Raw genomic sequence first — 15,463 nt, 5'->3', positions numbered from 1 at the left:
GCTGGTGGAACCAGCAGGACTGGCGGGGGTGCCCGACCCTCCTCACCTGTCCCCTTACCCTCCTGGGGTTTCCCTAGGAGGGGCGAGTCAGACAGGAGGAACTCTGGAGACTCCTCTCCCCAGGGTTCGACTACAAAGGCATATGTGCCTGGCTTGGTCCTCAGATTGACTGGGTCGTAGGCCTGCATAGTGCAGGAAGGATCCAAGGGGCCCGCCGAGGTTCTCCCTCCTGCCAGGAGAGTTGATCAGGAGGACCACACCCTGGAAGTACTCGAGGGTCCTCTCCCCCAGGATGCGGACATCCTTGAAGTGCATAGGACTTTTGCAGATGTCATTGCACTGATCCGTCAGCAGAATGACCTTGGGGAAGGGACTACAGCCTCATCTGTGGATTGACCTTTGCACCTCAAATCCTTCTGGGGTCCAAAAAAGGAACCCAAGGTTTCGTTGGGGCTGCCGTGGTCCACACTTGCTGAAGGAGTTCTCAATCAAGTGAATGATCTCGTTTCTTGGCAAGATAATTCACTTCGTTTGAACCGTTCGGATAAGCTGCTTCCTCCTCCTCCTCTGCCTTGACAGAAGCGCTTCTATACAACCTCAGAGAGGGCATTACCGACCAGTCAAGTTGACCCGGACCTGGTGCGTCTAGGCCCAGGTCTCTTGCTGCAGCAGCTTACTGCGGAAGGAATCTCCCTCTCTCAGCAAAAAGCAGCGACCCTGGAAGCCACCGCTGTGGCGGCTCTCCAGGCAGTCTCCTGGCTGGATCTGTGGTTATTCACAGTATCCAAAGTGGCTGCCTCATCGGGTGCTATTGGAGAGGACTTCGCTTTTAGAAGGCTGTGCCAGTCTGGAGGTAGAGCCATTTCTTACCTTGCCCACCAGATGGCAAACCTGTGGGCAAACCTGGTGTTAAAGAGAAGAGACGCCATCCTTTCTCATTTCGCCAGGTCTTTTGGTCCTGAGTCGGCAATGCTGGGTTCTGCCCCTCTCTTCCCTAGAGAACTAGTAGATGCTGCGGTGGACAGGCGTCAGCCTGAAGACAACGACCACCTTGTCCACCAGGCAGTGACCAAGACCTCCAGGTCTTTGCACTCCACTGCGGCTTGGCCTTCAGGCCAAGCTAGCACTTCCTTGACCGCCAAGAAGTCCCAGACTACGAAGGGTTCCCGCAGGAACACTCAGCCTTCTTCTTCCTCCGGGAAGGGCGAGCAGTTGCGCCCCTTTTAGCCCTCTTTCCAGTCTGGTAAAGGGGCAAGTGAAAAAGAAGAAGGGGAAAGGCTAGGGGCAGCTTTCCCCTCCAGCTGCTGCCAATGGTGGGGGGTTGCCTATTGGCTGGCGGTTATCCAGCATCTCCTGCGAAGTTTTCAGTGGCTGGGATTGTGTAGGATACTCTTCACAGACAGTTGTCTCTCCCCATCAGTGCTCAAAATAGAATAAGGAAAGACCTCAAAATGTTCCTTGCACAGCCCAGAGTTTCCAGACAGCAATTAGAACGTACAGTGGGCCTGCTGCAGTTCGCATCAGTAATGGATCCAGTACTCAGATTGCAACTAAAAAATGTGAATAAATTCTGGCAATTACATGCAAGAAAAAAGATGTGAGACTGACCTCATTAAAAGAATAAAAAATTTGGAGAGATACTTAGGCCTTGGACCTGTTAGGGGGTCTCTGGCAAAACAGGTCACCCTGACTCCTGCATCTGTACGAGTGACAGTACATACAGATGCCTCGTTGACAGGTTGAGGAGGACATTGGGAGGAATGTCAGGTGACAGGGAGGTGGTCAGCTACTCTGAGGAATTGTCATATCAATTTCCTGGAGCTGATGGCTGTCTTTTTGTCTCTCAAAAAACTCAAACCTCCAAAAGAGACACACATTTTGTTGGTTCTAGACAACATGACTGCAATTTCCTGTATCAAAAGGTCAGGATCATGTTTACCTCCTCTCAATATGGTAATACTAGCCATCCTTCAGATGGCACAAGCAAGGAAGTGGCACCTGTCTGCAATTCACGTCACAGGGTCTCTCAATGTAATAGCAGACGCTTTATCAAGGAAGACGATTGTCTCAACAGAGTGGGTGTTGACAACCACCCCTTTCAAACAATAGCCACCATGCTTCCACAACTGGAAGTGGACCTGTTTTCCACATATGAGAATCACAAACTTCCAGTATATGTGTCTCTGAACTTGGACAGTCAAGCAACAGCAAGAGATGCCTTCCTACAAGACTGGAACAAATGGAAGACAATATACCTTTTTCCTCAATTGTCCCAGATTTCAAAAGGTTTTGAGCAAGCTTCTAACCTTCAAAGGAACAGCTTACTTAATAGCCCCAAATTGGCCAAACAGGCATTGGTTCCTATTACTCCAATAATGGGCGAAGAGATCAGCTCCACTACCTTCCGCTGTTCTATCCCACACAATAGGAGGGAAAGTTGTCTACACATCCTCCTTTCTGTGCCAAGACCTTCAAGTGTGGGTTTTTTAAATATTGTCTACCATGAAAATTACTTGCCCAACATTGCTTGGTACCTAGTGCAAAAACCATGGACATCATCTGTCCAACAGTACCAGTCCTATGGAAAATATGGTTAAAGTATATCCATGCTGAGAGCCCAGTTGAGATTTCTATGTAAACACTTTTAAATTTTCTTATATACCTTTTTGAAGACAAATGCCTTGCTGTTACAACAACCTTGGCATATAAAGCAGCATTAATGGAACCTTTGGTTTATGGATTTGGAGTTGACTCTAGTATAGAAATTGTCACCTCCCTTCTCTGGTCATTTGCACTATAAAGACCCGCTCCCGAAGGGAGCATCGAGATTCGATTTTGTCGAATTCCGAATCAATTTCTCCCATAAGAAATAACTGAAAATGGATTAATCCGTTCCTGACCACCAGTCACTACCCCAACCTTGCCTTTTTATACAAAACACTACACAAATTACAATTAAATAAGTTCAGAGTTAAATAATTACCATATTAGAAGCACTTTTTACATTTTTAAATGCATACTGTATCAAAAAAATTGGTCTACGACCAATGCGGCCATATGACCGATGGTAGACCGAGCGCCATAGGCTAGGCTAGGTAGCCTATAGCACTCCCGAATGTACTGTAACGGGTACACAAAAAACTGTTGTTAATAATAATAACATTGAAAAACAAGCCTGATTATTACATTAAATTAATAATACAGTATTAAAAATAAGCCGAATTACTGTAGAGTCTGTTATAAAATTAAGAAAAATTTCCTAACTTATGTCGGCACTCGGCACCTTGTGGCATAGCCCTTCTCTGGCTGAGTCAGTTGAGCTTCAGACTGTCATTCGATGGGCCGGAGTTCAATTCCCGCGGTCGGCTGATGAAGAGTTAGAGGAATTTATTTCTGGTGATAGAAATTCATTTCTCGCTTTACTGTGGTTCGGATTCCACAATAAGCTGTAGGTCCCGTTGCTAAGTAACCAATTGGTTCTTAGCCACATAAAATAAGTCTAATCCTTGGGGCCAGCCCTAGGAGAGCTGTTAATCAGCTCAGGAGTCTGGTAAAACTAAGGTATACTTACTTTTTACCTTGTGGCATGAGCTGGTGTAAACAAACCAAAGCGCCATCCTGGTGTGGTGTATCGTGGTACTAGTTACATAAACGTTGTTTACGTTCAGTACTGTATTAATTCATGGGAAATTTCATTCACAGTCTACTGTGGTGTACAAAATCACTGTAAAACATCTTTCAATAAATGTTATGATACCCTAACATGTATTTTTCCATATCCTTGTAAGCAGAATCTCCGAGTTAACCTCAGGCTAACCTCTTCTTTACCGAGAACCTTAAGAAGGCGTTCACTAACGAACAGCACACGTAAACATTGCATTCGCTACAGAAATGCACACGTGTGCCTCTGTCTAAAAGAAAATTGAGCATGAGACCCTGGTTGCCATGTAAACACTTTTTCATCTATTAGGGTACAGTATACGTACAGTACTGTAATTTGAGAGATTACACTTGTTTCCAAATTAACAGTTACGAACGTATAGTGTATGTATACTGTACTGTATGTACTAAATTTTCATCATCTATACTGTATATGTATGTACAGTAATATCCAAATGTCTGACTGTAGATAGCCAGCAATGTTTTGCTTCATCATACACTTGGCACTATAGTAGTGGACAACCTCCAATGCTCTTTGTTCTGCTCTACACCATTCAAACCGAAATCTTAAGAGGCCTACCACCTCAGTGTACCCAATACTATGCAATATTAAAGGGGTAAAAAAATGGAGTTTTGAGGGAGAGAGGAAGTAACCCTACATAGACAACAAAAAATCTTAAGAGGCCTACTGCCTCCGTGTACCCGATACTATGCAATATTAAAGGGGTAAAAAAACAGAGTTTTGAGGGAGAGAGGAAGTAAATCTTGAGAGGCCTACCACCTTCGTATACCCGTTACAATGCAATATTAAAGGGATAAACAAGAAAACCAGAAATTAATTCATTTTTCATTTTATTACTGTATTTACTTAACATAATTAGTAAAACTAGTCTACTGTACACAAGGAATCCTCAATACTAGCACAAACATATTAAAGACATTATGTAATTAATACTATACGTACTGTACAGTACTGTATGGTACTGTACTACTGTACATATCATACTGTACACGTCTGCTAACTACCCTACACTTAAATTGAAATTCCACTACAGTGTTTACACGTTGCTACTGCTACATCTAAATTTACTGTACACTACTGTACACTCTATGTTACACAGCTGCTCCTCTCCAGGACCTTCATTCAACGAAGTGTAAACCTGTGGAATAAAGACAAAACCAAATGTAGAAATATTAGTTACTGTATTTCTGTTATGAGCTGCAGGCTAATCTACACAAAAATCCTTAATCTTACTGTACAAGCATTTCTAAGTCATTTCTAAACACATTAAAAACTTTTTCACGACCAGTAGGCTACAGTTTGATCCATACTTTGATGTTGATGAATAATGTACAGTTGCCCCTCACACAAGCACTGAACTTCTTCAGGAACTTCATTCCATGAAGTGTGCACTGTACAGTAATCTGTGGATTAAACACAAAATGAAATGTAGAAATATTATTTACTGTTATGAGCTGTAATATGTAATACACAAAATCCTTAATCTTACAAGCATCTTTAAGTCATTTATAAACACATTAAAATGTTTTTAACAACTAATACGGCATGGCCCATACCTTGACACTCATGAATTACAGTAGTAGCTCTCACTGAACGGCTCTGGGACATTCATTCAATGAAGTGCAGTACTGTACAGTAACCTGTGGATTAAACACAAAATGAAATGTACTGTTAGTATAACTCAATATATATGACATCTTTCATTGCTTTAACTTGCATGAATAAATATTATTCACTGTATCTCTAGGTCATTTATAAACATTAAAAAAGTTTTTAACCACTACAGTATGAGGCTCTGGATCTGTGGAGATGGATGTGGAGAGGAGGTATGGAGAGAGCGTCACTGGTTGGAAGGGGAATCTCCTTCCATAAAATCTGGTTGCTGTTCTTCCCTTTGCCTCTTTACACTGGGACTGGGCTGGCATCTTTCTTTAGAAAAAAACTGGAACAGCATTGTCTGCTGTTGCCATGTCTTCAGTTGTTTTCTGTAAACGTTGACCAAATTATTGTCAACGTAGTCAATAGCCCGGTTTACTAATTCCTTGTCGTGGTGATGTTTTTCGAAGGATTCTTGGAATTTCTCCCAGTGCAGAAGCATCTCCTTGATTTCTTTGGAAGCTGACTCCTTCTTGCTCTCCTCCTCTCCAGACACCTCCTCAGCCAAAATCTTCTGCTACTCCTTGTGAAGTTCCTGGAGTTCCTCTGTTGTCAGTTCTGTGTTGTGTTCTGCCACCAGCTCCTCAATGTCATCAGAACTCACCTCCAAGCCCATGGACTTGGCCACAGAGACAATTTCCTCAACATCTAGGTCAGGCAGAGGAAGGGGTTCAGCTTCAGGGTCATCTCCAAGCTGACTAGGGGCATCAAAACCTTCAAAGTCCCTAAGAGGAGCCCTGTCAGGCCAAAGGTTTCTCCAAGCTGCTCTTAGAGTCTTCTTAGAAACATCTGCCCATGCTTTGTTTAACAGCCTGACACAACTGAGGATGTGGAAATGTTCCTTTCAGAATTCAGTCAAAGTTAGGCTGGTTTCATTGGTAACTTCAAAACACCTTTGGAACAGCACCTTGGTGTAAAGTTTTTTAAAGTTAGCAATGATCTGCTGGTCCATGGGCTGGATTAGTGAGGTAGTTCTGGGTAGCAAAAACTTTACCTTTAGCCAGCTGAACTCGTCAGCCAACTCATATTCTGTGTCTGGAGGGTGGGCAGGGGCATTATCCATGACAAGGAGTGCATTAAGTGGCAAATCTTCCTCCTCAAGGTATTTCTTGATAGTGGGGGCACACATTTCAGAAACCCACTCTCGAAAAATTTGCCTTGTTACTCAGGCCTTAGCATTAGATTTCCACATCATATTTAATTTACTTTTCAGCACTTTATGTTTCTTAAAAACTCTGGGGGTTTCCGAGTGGTAGGCTAACAGAGGCTTGCTTTTCAAATCTCCACTAGCCTTCGCACATAATAATAAAGTTAGCCTATCTTTCATGGGTTTATGGCCAGGCAATTTCTTCTCCTCTTTTGTATTGTAGGTCCTCTTTGGCATTTTCTTCCAAAAGAGGCCTGTCTCATCACAGTTGAAAACCTAATTCGACACATAACCATTATCACCTATGAGTTGAAACTTTTACATATTTTTCTGCATCTTTCTTATCAGAACTCCCTGCCTCCCCATGTCTTACAACACTGTGGATGCCACTACGTTTCTTGAACCTGTCGAACCATCCCCTACTGGCCATAAACTCATGCTCAGTACTAGTACTAGATCCAGCTTTGTTCTTCATAAGGTCAGCATGCAAACTTTTAGCCTTTGCGCAAATCGTAGCCTCTGATACGCTATTCCCAGCAATCTGTTTTTCATTTATCCAAACCAATAACAATTTTTCATTTTCATCTATTATGGGAGGCCTCTGTTTCGTCAAACTTGTAACCCCCTTCGCAACACCGGCACTTTTTATGGCCTCTTTGTTCTTTAAAAATGTGCTTATGATGGACCTGGGTAACTTAAATTCTAATGCTAGATCAGTCACACGAATGCCCCTTTCATACTTCTCAAAAATCTCCATCTTAAGCTCTATTGTAGTTCTTACTGTCTCTCTCTTCTGTTTATCAGCAATGGCTGGCTTGGGACCCATGATTAGACGAAAATATGGTGTAGAAAGACAAAAAAACTGATGATGTACCTGTGCAAGCATGTGCTTTTCCAAACAACAGCAGCAGCGTGAGTAGGCTTTAAATGCTTTTAAATATGTGTGTGAAGGATGCCACCAACAACGCCAACTAGCGGCAGCTGACTGAAACACTTTTGTTTACAAACATCATATGATTCATCGGGTCGGATTCCGGTTTGTTGTTCGAGCTCCGACACAAAATTTACTCGACATTTCACGTCGAAATCCAATTATGTCGAATTCTGGTACGGTTGAGGACCGGGGTTTTACTGTACTTGGTCCTTGAATAAGGTGCTTAGACTTTTGTCAACCCCACAATTCAGTGGATCCAGTACAACCAACTCACATGCTGTAAATGGCAATCTTCTTGATTGCTCTACCATCAGGGACTCGTATTGATGAACTGGATTCCCTTAGATGGGGACGATAGATCACACAGGCAGCTGACCATCAGTTATTATTGTCCTCTGGCCCATCATTCCTGGCGAAGAATGAGAATCCTTTTGAGAAGGAAACCTCGTATTTTGATAAGAAAACTCAATTTAGCAGACAAGATATTATGCCCCAGTTCAAGCACTTAATGTTTACCGAGAGGTCACAGCAAACATCCCAGAGGGTCCTATTTTCCTACACCCTAGCACAAACAAACCACAAGGGCTGAGAATAATTTTAAGTGTCCCTCATTAAAAAGGCAAATCCACACTCCTTTCCTAGGTCACATGATATTAGGAAAGTAAGTACGTTGTTGGCCTTTTTCAGAAATGTCTCCTTCGAAGAAGTCTGAATATACAGGGTGGTCATCAGAGGTAGTGCAGTATTCTTAAAACATTATTGCCACGAGGTCAAACAAATTCGACTACACAGTGTGTCAGTAGGGTGTATGGTTAGTCATGACATGATAGGCACTACAGCTGCAAACCAGGGGTCTTCCTAACGGGTGGGTATGCTAACTATTGCTGGGGGAAGATGTGACAATACTGCAACCAAATCCAGCATACGTAAGTCACTGTAGAACCGTATCATAAAACATAAGTTCATGTTTAGTTTTTTGTTACCAAAAGCTAAGAGGTATTTGGAATAAGGAATGGGGTTGGAAACTTGTGGCTTAACCCGGGACCAGAATTTTTTTTTTCATTTGGGTTGTTGGTATTAAAATTTAAGAGCTTAAGCCATTTCACCACCTGTCAGTTTCTTTTAAAGCTCTTTGAGGACAAAGCAAGCGACTACGCTATCGGAAAACAAGTTTTATATAAGTAACTTACCAAGTAATTACATAGCTATAGTTTCCACTTTAACAGAAGCTTAGATTAAAAATTTCGTGGGTAGTGCTTCAATATAGTTTGTGTAGGTGATCAGCCTGTCCCACTAACGGAATATTGGAATGACCTAGTAAAAAATTCTCATGGTTTCCTGGCATCCTTGGTGACAACACCTGGTCTGGCGGAAGCATTTTCATTATTTTCCAGTTATTTTACCGGATTCCAATGGAGGATTCTTTAAATCAGCCATTGGAATGAGTATATTGTAGCCTTCAAGCTGAAATCTTTCAGGATGAATTTTTCTTATTTTGTTTTACATTGATTCAGTCATCATCGAGCCGCCGGTAGACGACGCCATTTGCATTTATGGTTTGTTTACTGGTCAGGCTTCTGGTGGCGCCAATAATAGTTTTGCCTTAAAAGTAATTCTCAGGTGTTGCGACATTCTATTATAAAAGTAACTTGTATGTTGCACATTTTCATGAGGCTATAGCTTTGGCAATTTATGAATAGTTTTCCGGCTATAAACTACTAGCGAGCCACCGATAGTTTTGCTTTTAAAAGTAATTCTCAAGTGTTACGACTTTCCATTATAAAGTAAATTAGTCTAGGCACTCCATTATGAAATAATTGGTGTATGTTAGGCTTTTCATTAGGCCATATCCTTTGCAATTTATGAATTGTTTTACAGCCTTAGTCTACTGCAGAGCTGTAGGTAATAGTTTTGCCTTAAAAGTAATTATCATATATTACAGCATTCTGTTATAAAGTAATTGGTGTATGTTACGCCTTTACATTAGGCATAAGCTTTTGCAATTCATGAACTGTTTACCGATCATAGGCTACTGGCGAGATGCCGATAATGGTTTTGCCTTAAAGTAATTTTCAGATGTTACGACATTGCATTATTATCTTACATTAGGCCATAATTTTGGCAATTTATTTGTTTATCGGCCATATGCTTCGTGCAAGCCACCAATAATGCCTTGAAAGTGGTTCTTGGGTATTTTGCCATTTCATTAGGCCTGTAACTTTTGCAATTATGATTTATTTACCGGACCTATGCTTCCTAGAACCCTCCAGTAAATAAATTTTTGACATAACTGTCACACCTTCCTTTGCAGAACTGAAAGTGTTAGGCAGAAAGTAGAAAGGAGAGAATTGGGGTTTTTTGTTGGCAGGTACAAGTTGAGGTTCGTGACAGCCGAGAACCAGCTCATGCTACAAACCTACTAGCTTGCTGGCACCGATCTCAGGCACCAGCTTCGCCCCCAGTACCCTCTGTCGTGCTCGACACCAGCACTAGCGCCCTGGCGCCAATTCTCCCATACTAGCCATCTTACCTCTTGCTCCTGCACCTGGCTCCCTTGCTTCCCTTTCCATACCTTTGCCAGTCTTGTGTCTTGGTTAACAGATGTTAACCTTGTTATATTGAAGTGTAGTGCAGTGAAGGAGGTGACTACACGTCCCCCGATGCTCCTAGACAGAAGTTCCCTGTCAGACTCCCCACAATTCCTGGGAGGAGGCAGACTGGAAGTCCAAAGGAGATCGGGGGGTTCCACACAGGTAGTTTCCCCCTCAGTTGAGCCTGTTGTGGTCCCAAGTATCGGCAGACAGCCACTGGAAAGGTGTCTTGTTGGAAGTGCAGTGGAGGAGGTGACTATCTGGCCCTATCAGATTTCATAAACCCAGTCCCTGTCAAACTCCCTTGCAAACCTGGGAGGAAGCATACTGTACTGTTGGTCCATTTGAGTCTGAAAGGGTTTTGCCCTGGCTAGCTACCCCTCAGTCAAGCCTGTTGTCCGCAGGTCTCGACGGATAGCCATTGAAAAGGCATCCATAAAGGTGTGCTTGCCTTGGCCGTAGTGGCGCTGATGGCGTTTTTTTGGTTTACGGATCCCAGTGTGAACAAGATACGGATCCCAGTGTGGACAAGAGGCTCTGTTGACTCTTTCGGGATCCCAGTGTGGTTAGTTACAGATCACAGTGTAGACTAGTGACACCAATGGCGTTTTTTCGGATTTATGTCAGCCGTTGTGAAGATATATCTCCCAGTTTTGGTGCATCAGTAGTTGACATCATTGCTCTCCAAATCTGGACAGTCAGAGAGCGCCCAAGTTCCGAGCGCCTGAGTTCTGAGCTCCTGAGTTCTGAGTTCCCCAGGTTCCGAATTCCGAGCTCCCAGGTTTCGAGTTCTGAGTTCCGAGCTCCTGAGTTCTGAGCTCCCAACTTCTGAATGCCCAAAATCCAAGTTCCCAACTTCCGAGCGCCCAAATTGAGAGCGCCCAAGTTCCGAGCTCCCAGGTTCTGAGCTCCCAGGTTCCGAGTTCCGAACTCCCTAGCTACGAGCTCCCAAGTTCCGACCTCCCAAGTTCCGACCTCCCAACTTCCAACCTCCGAGGTTCCAAGCACCTGAGTTCTGAGTGCTCGAGTTCTGACCCCCCAACTTCCGAGAGCCCAAGTTCCCAGCGTCCGTTTGTATCCTAGTGGCCTCCGAGTGTCTAGTGTCCGAGTGCACAGTGGTCGAGGGACTACTATCCGAGCACCAGTGTCTGTGTCCGAGTGCCCAGTGTCTGAGCTCCCATGTTTGCACATCCACCTGTGTCCTATGTCCACTCATCGTCCTGTCTGTTTCAAGCCAGCTGTCAGTTATCTAACACCACACTCGGGACTACAGGTGCTACCTCTTTGCTTTTCTGCATCGGTTTCGTCCACTCCTATGCTTCGTTGGAGACCATTCAGCACCAACTTAGTAATTTGTTGGGCCTGTTACTATCCACCAGAAGTCTAGTGTCCGAGTGTCCAGTATCAGAGTACCCAGAGTCAGAGGGTCGGCACCTTGGATTGTTTCTGTGCCCTGTCATGTACGGATCTGAACAGTTATGGTTTTAGAGTTTTTTCTGCTCTTGTTTTGTATTCTCTAGAAGGAGATCTCTGGTGCTCTCATCTACTGTGAAATTCACTCATTTGCAATGGGCTATCGCTCCCAAACGATGCCATTCCAACACTAGTTTCGGAGCGCTCGTCACTTTTTCTTGTACTCATTTCCTGACAATGGGCTGTGAACACAGTTTCTCATTTCTCTCTCTTAGACAGTAGATGAAAGTCAAGAGGGAGATGATTCAGATAGTTATTTCACCCATTCTCCAGGGCGATTGAACAGAAGCTTGGATATGCAAGGAGCACTCTTCCAGATCCCCTCCGAACTCCAGAGAGTTTTTCAGTTCCACCTTTTGGGACAGTGCTTCCCAATCAGGAGTCTGCTTCTTGCATTTGACTTTCCCTTTTGTCTGGGTATTACTTCAGTCTTTACATGTCAACCGACTTCTTCATTATCTTCAAAGAAAAGGGGCTTGAAGGCTCTTGCCAGTAACCTTTACTGGGATGGGAGACGTGTTCGGACACCTCTTTGTTGTTTCTTAGCCCAGGTTTCTTTAGTCAGATTTCCAGTGGTGGCTGTCGGAGCATGACTTTGTGCAAGGGAATTCCGTCTTCTGCTGAGCTTAGTTCTAGACTTCTTCTCAGCACCTCAGATCTAGGTCAAAGGAGTCCATTTGAAGAACCGTGAAGATGTCCAGGACTTGGTCCTCAAGAAGAACAGAACCGTCACTTATGCTTTGGAGAGCTGAAGCGTTTCTCTTACGGTTCTAGTACTGCTTGACTCTAGCTCTATGGTAGTCTATTTGGATAAGACCTCTGTCAAACACATCTGATTAAGAAGGGAAGCTGGATAAAATATTCCCTCTTGACCAAACAGCAGAGTTCTTCCTCTGTTGACAGATCAATCAAGTCTTCTAGTCATTTGATTTATTCAGGAACTAAGCATCGAAGCACATACTGTGCTGTCAGAAGCTTGTCCTTCCCATCATGGCCTTTCAATCCCCTGAGTTGTCAGAATCTCTTTATTGTATGAAGCAAGCCAACCTTGGACCTGTTTGCCTCCACAGGGAACTTTCTACATGATGGAAGAAGCACTGAACAGTCTCAGGCTGAGTTTCTAGTTACTTATAGTTGTTGGTGAACTCTTCAAGATCTTTCACCATAACTGTGTCTTCTCAGACAACCTAGCTTCAGAGATACTAACAGGGGTGGTCCGCTCTTGCCTAGGCAGGTGCTGAACTGTCCTGTTGGATTGTCTTCTGAAGAGTCTTCAAGACTTGTTGCAGAGGCTATTACAAGATTCAGAAGTCACCCTCTTCCTCCGTCTCCCAGGCTTAGTGGTCATCTTCCAAAGCTGGTGTTTCTGACTCTTCGTCTCTTCTTTTTAGACACCTCTGACCCTACTGCAGATTACCTCTTTGTTTCTGAGGAGATCTAGGTTCTCTCGCTTTCCTTGAAGAGGTACTGATCTATGCTTATCTCTGGTTAAGCAGAGAGACCTGGATCTTTCATCTTCTCAGAGACCTCTCAAGCCCTTTTCATACCCAGCTAGGAAGCAAGAGATGTGTTATCCTCATTTTTTTCCTTTGATTTTAGCCAAGAACAAGTATCCATCCAAGACCTGGATCCGTTCTTTCTCCCTTAGAGCTTAACGGACATCCTTGGCTTCCAGGAGCTCTGTCCAGCTCCTGAATACCTAACATGCCTGGTGTCTAGCTCGCCTGACACCAGCTACAACCTGGCACCAGTACAAGCTCCAGGCACCCAGGAGTGCTCACCAACTGAGCACTACCCGCAAAATTTTGAATCTAAGCTGCCATTCACATGGAAACTATAGCTATGTAATTACTTGGTAAGTATAAATAAACTTTATTTTATTATAAAAATGTAATTTCTAGGTGGTGATAGACTTCTGTCAGTCTTGTCATTAGGAAAAGACTGGATGAGTAACTGGCATAGGTTCACAAACTGGTATTCTTGAATCCTCAGAACAATGCCAGTCATTTTTTTTTAAGGTGAACCTCCAACTTATATGTTTGTATAGTTTGTTGGGACAAACTTTGATTTTTGTTTAAATTGCTTTTGTTCCAACAAAATATACAAACCTTTGTCTTGTAATAGGAGTAACTTTTATTACAAGATAGTTTAGTCATTGAAGCTTGTTGAAAAGGTAGTTATTGAAGCTTCTGCTATAACCACTGTGTATGAAGCCTATTAACAAATTCCTGACAAGGAATGCAAACATATGGAGGTATTCTATAAGGCACAAATGGTTTGGCACTGGAAGTGTTGTACTGCAAAATTGTGTGAAAAGATGAAAGTATTGTACAAACACTGAAAAGAAAAAATAAAATATGTTGTACTGACTCGAGAGATTGGGAAAATACTTTACTAGACGACCATCTTCATCCCCCAGAGGATCAAAATCTGTGGTTAACTCTTGGTTGGTAATCCCTACCCAACAAAGTGATAGGCCCTAGTAAGACAATGATTTTTACTTTGTATGAATGCAGTGTATTTTAAATGTTTTGATGATTTTCTTTAGTTTTTAATGGTTATTTTATTTGCATTGCAGGCAGGACAGTTTTGTATTTGTTTTGACACACAAGAAACCATGAGTCGACAAGAATATTCTACAAGTGGCTTGCATGCTAGTAGAATTCTAAAAGAATTATCATCTCTCAGGAAATTAGAAGTTTTGTGTGATGGAAGTGTTAAGTTATTAGATGGAAACGTGAAGGTTAGCCGTGCAATTTTAGCTGCAGGATGTCCTTACTTTAAGTAAGTAATGTACTCGTACAAAAACAAAGCTACTGTTTCATTAATGCTGTATGATTGATCTAACCATAGAAATGATCTCAAAATTCTAATTATTAAGGTTATGAATGTGGTACCTGTATTGGCCTTCAGGGAACCATTATCTGCATTTCAAATTTATTATTCAGTTATCAAAGTATGTATCATCAAAAACCCCTAATTGTTCCCACACAATATACAAACCATCAGTCCTTTACATTAGGAGGGATTACTTATGGCGAAGCTGGACACGGCTGTTAAACCCTTGAACAAGGTGGTTAGGCAGTAACTACCGTCAGGTATGCAGGAATACCTGCCTGTCCAGATGTAAACATTCCAGTTTGCTTTCGGCCGTCATGCATTGCAGACGTGTTTTCAGATCTCTTTGCCTGATTGTCGTTGAGCTCTTTATTATCCTGGTGGGATCTTCATGTATTTGTGTGTATATATTGCGTGTGCTTGATATTTTTTAGTACAAACCCACGATTTCTGATAGCCTTGCATGGATGTCGTTCCCCTGCGTCTGTGTCTTGGGTTTGACAGCTAAGGGCGTATTTAGAGGGGCATAACCAAGTGGTAATGCTTCTCTTCCAGTAGCCCTTTATTTAGTTACTGAAGGCGTTCCCCTGTAGGTTCAGAGATATTAGATTGGGACGTAATATCTTTGCTCTCCTACATTGATTGGGATGTAAGAGTTCGCTTCCCTTCTTGGGGTCCCGCCCTCAGTGCACAAGGGCATGACTACTTCCTTTCTACTTGTACTGAGTGTTGTTTTTGCCGCCTGCACTATAGAGAGTTGTTGGGGGAGGTTGCGGGCGTCATCAGTAAGTTTCGCTTCCATGGCACCCTTGGTGGCCCCCCACTCCTTCCTTCTCTCTTCCTGTAGGTTCTTCCTTATCTCTCCTTTGGTAGATCTCTCTCTCTTGCGCCCTCTTCGCTTACTCGTCGGGCGAAGACTGCGAGGGGGTGGGGCGCTGGTGGTTGGGTGACCTCTTCTAAGGGGCCTCCTCTCGCTGCATAGGGCAGTTCCCCTCATAGCGAGAGGAGCCTCTCTCTCTCTCTACTAATCATCTTTGCTTTTTCTTGCAGGTTGACAGTGAGCATACAGGCACAGCAGTAGTTGGCTGGATGTCTCAGGGGATATCTTGCATGAAGGAGTCCCAACGTTCATTCAGTGCTGC

At 43.2% G+C, this 15,463-nt stretch overlaps 2 protein-coding genes across 4 annotated transcripts in view; one reads left to right on the top strand and one right to left on the bottom strand.

The window, feature by feature from the left end:
• The window catches only part of LOC136839107 (gigaxonin-like), a 268,846-nt gene that overhangs the window by 10,837 nt on the left and 242,546 nt on the right, over positions 1-15,463 (top strand). For all 3 annotated transcript variants that reach the window (XM_067104756.1, XM_067104754.1, XM_067104755.1), the window contains exon 2: positions 14,062-14,267. In XM_067104756.1, coding sequence (XP_066960857.1) covers positions 14,101-14,267 — 167 coding nt within the window. In that variant the 5' untranslated portion in view covers positions 14,062-14,100. The remainder of the gene's footprint in view (positions 1-14,061; positions 14,268-15,463) is intronic.
• On the bottom strand, positions 6,784-7,311 carry LOC136839690 (tigger transposable element-derived protein 1-like). Its single transcript, XM_067106044.1, has one exon. It carries the CDS (start codon positions 7,309-7,311, stop codon positions 6,784-6,786), a length of 528 nt encoding a protein of 175 aa, XP_066962145.1.

The sequence above is a fragment of the Macrobrachium rosenbergii genome, chromosome 6 (assembly GCF_040412425.1).
Source record: "Macrobrachium rosenbergii isolate ZJJX-2024 chromosome 6, ASM4041242v1, whole genome shotgun sequence".
NCBI classification, from domain to species: domain Eukaryota; kingdom Metazoa; phylum Arthropoda; class Malacostraca; order Decapoda; family Palaemonidae; genus Macrobrachium; species Macrobrachium rosenbergii.
This window is presented reverse-complemented; position numbering and strand designations above follow the sequence as displayed.

Bases quoted from the DNA above. Each gene is read 5' to 3' on its own strand.
- LOC136839690 (XM_067106044.1), bottom strand. From the start codon at position 7,311: ATGGGTCCCAAGCCAGCCATTGCTGATAAACAGAAGAGAGAGACAGTA.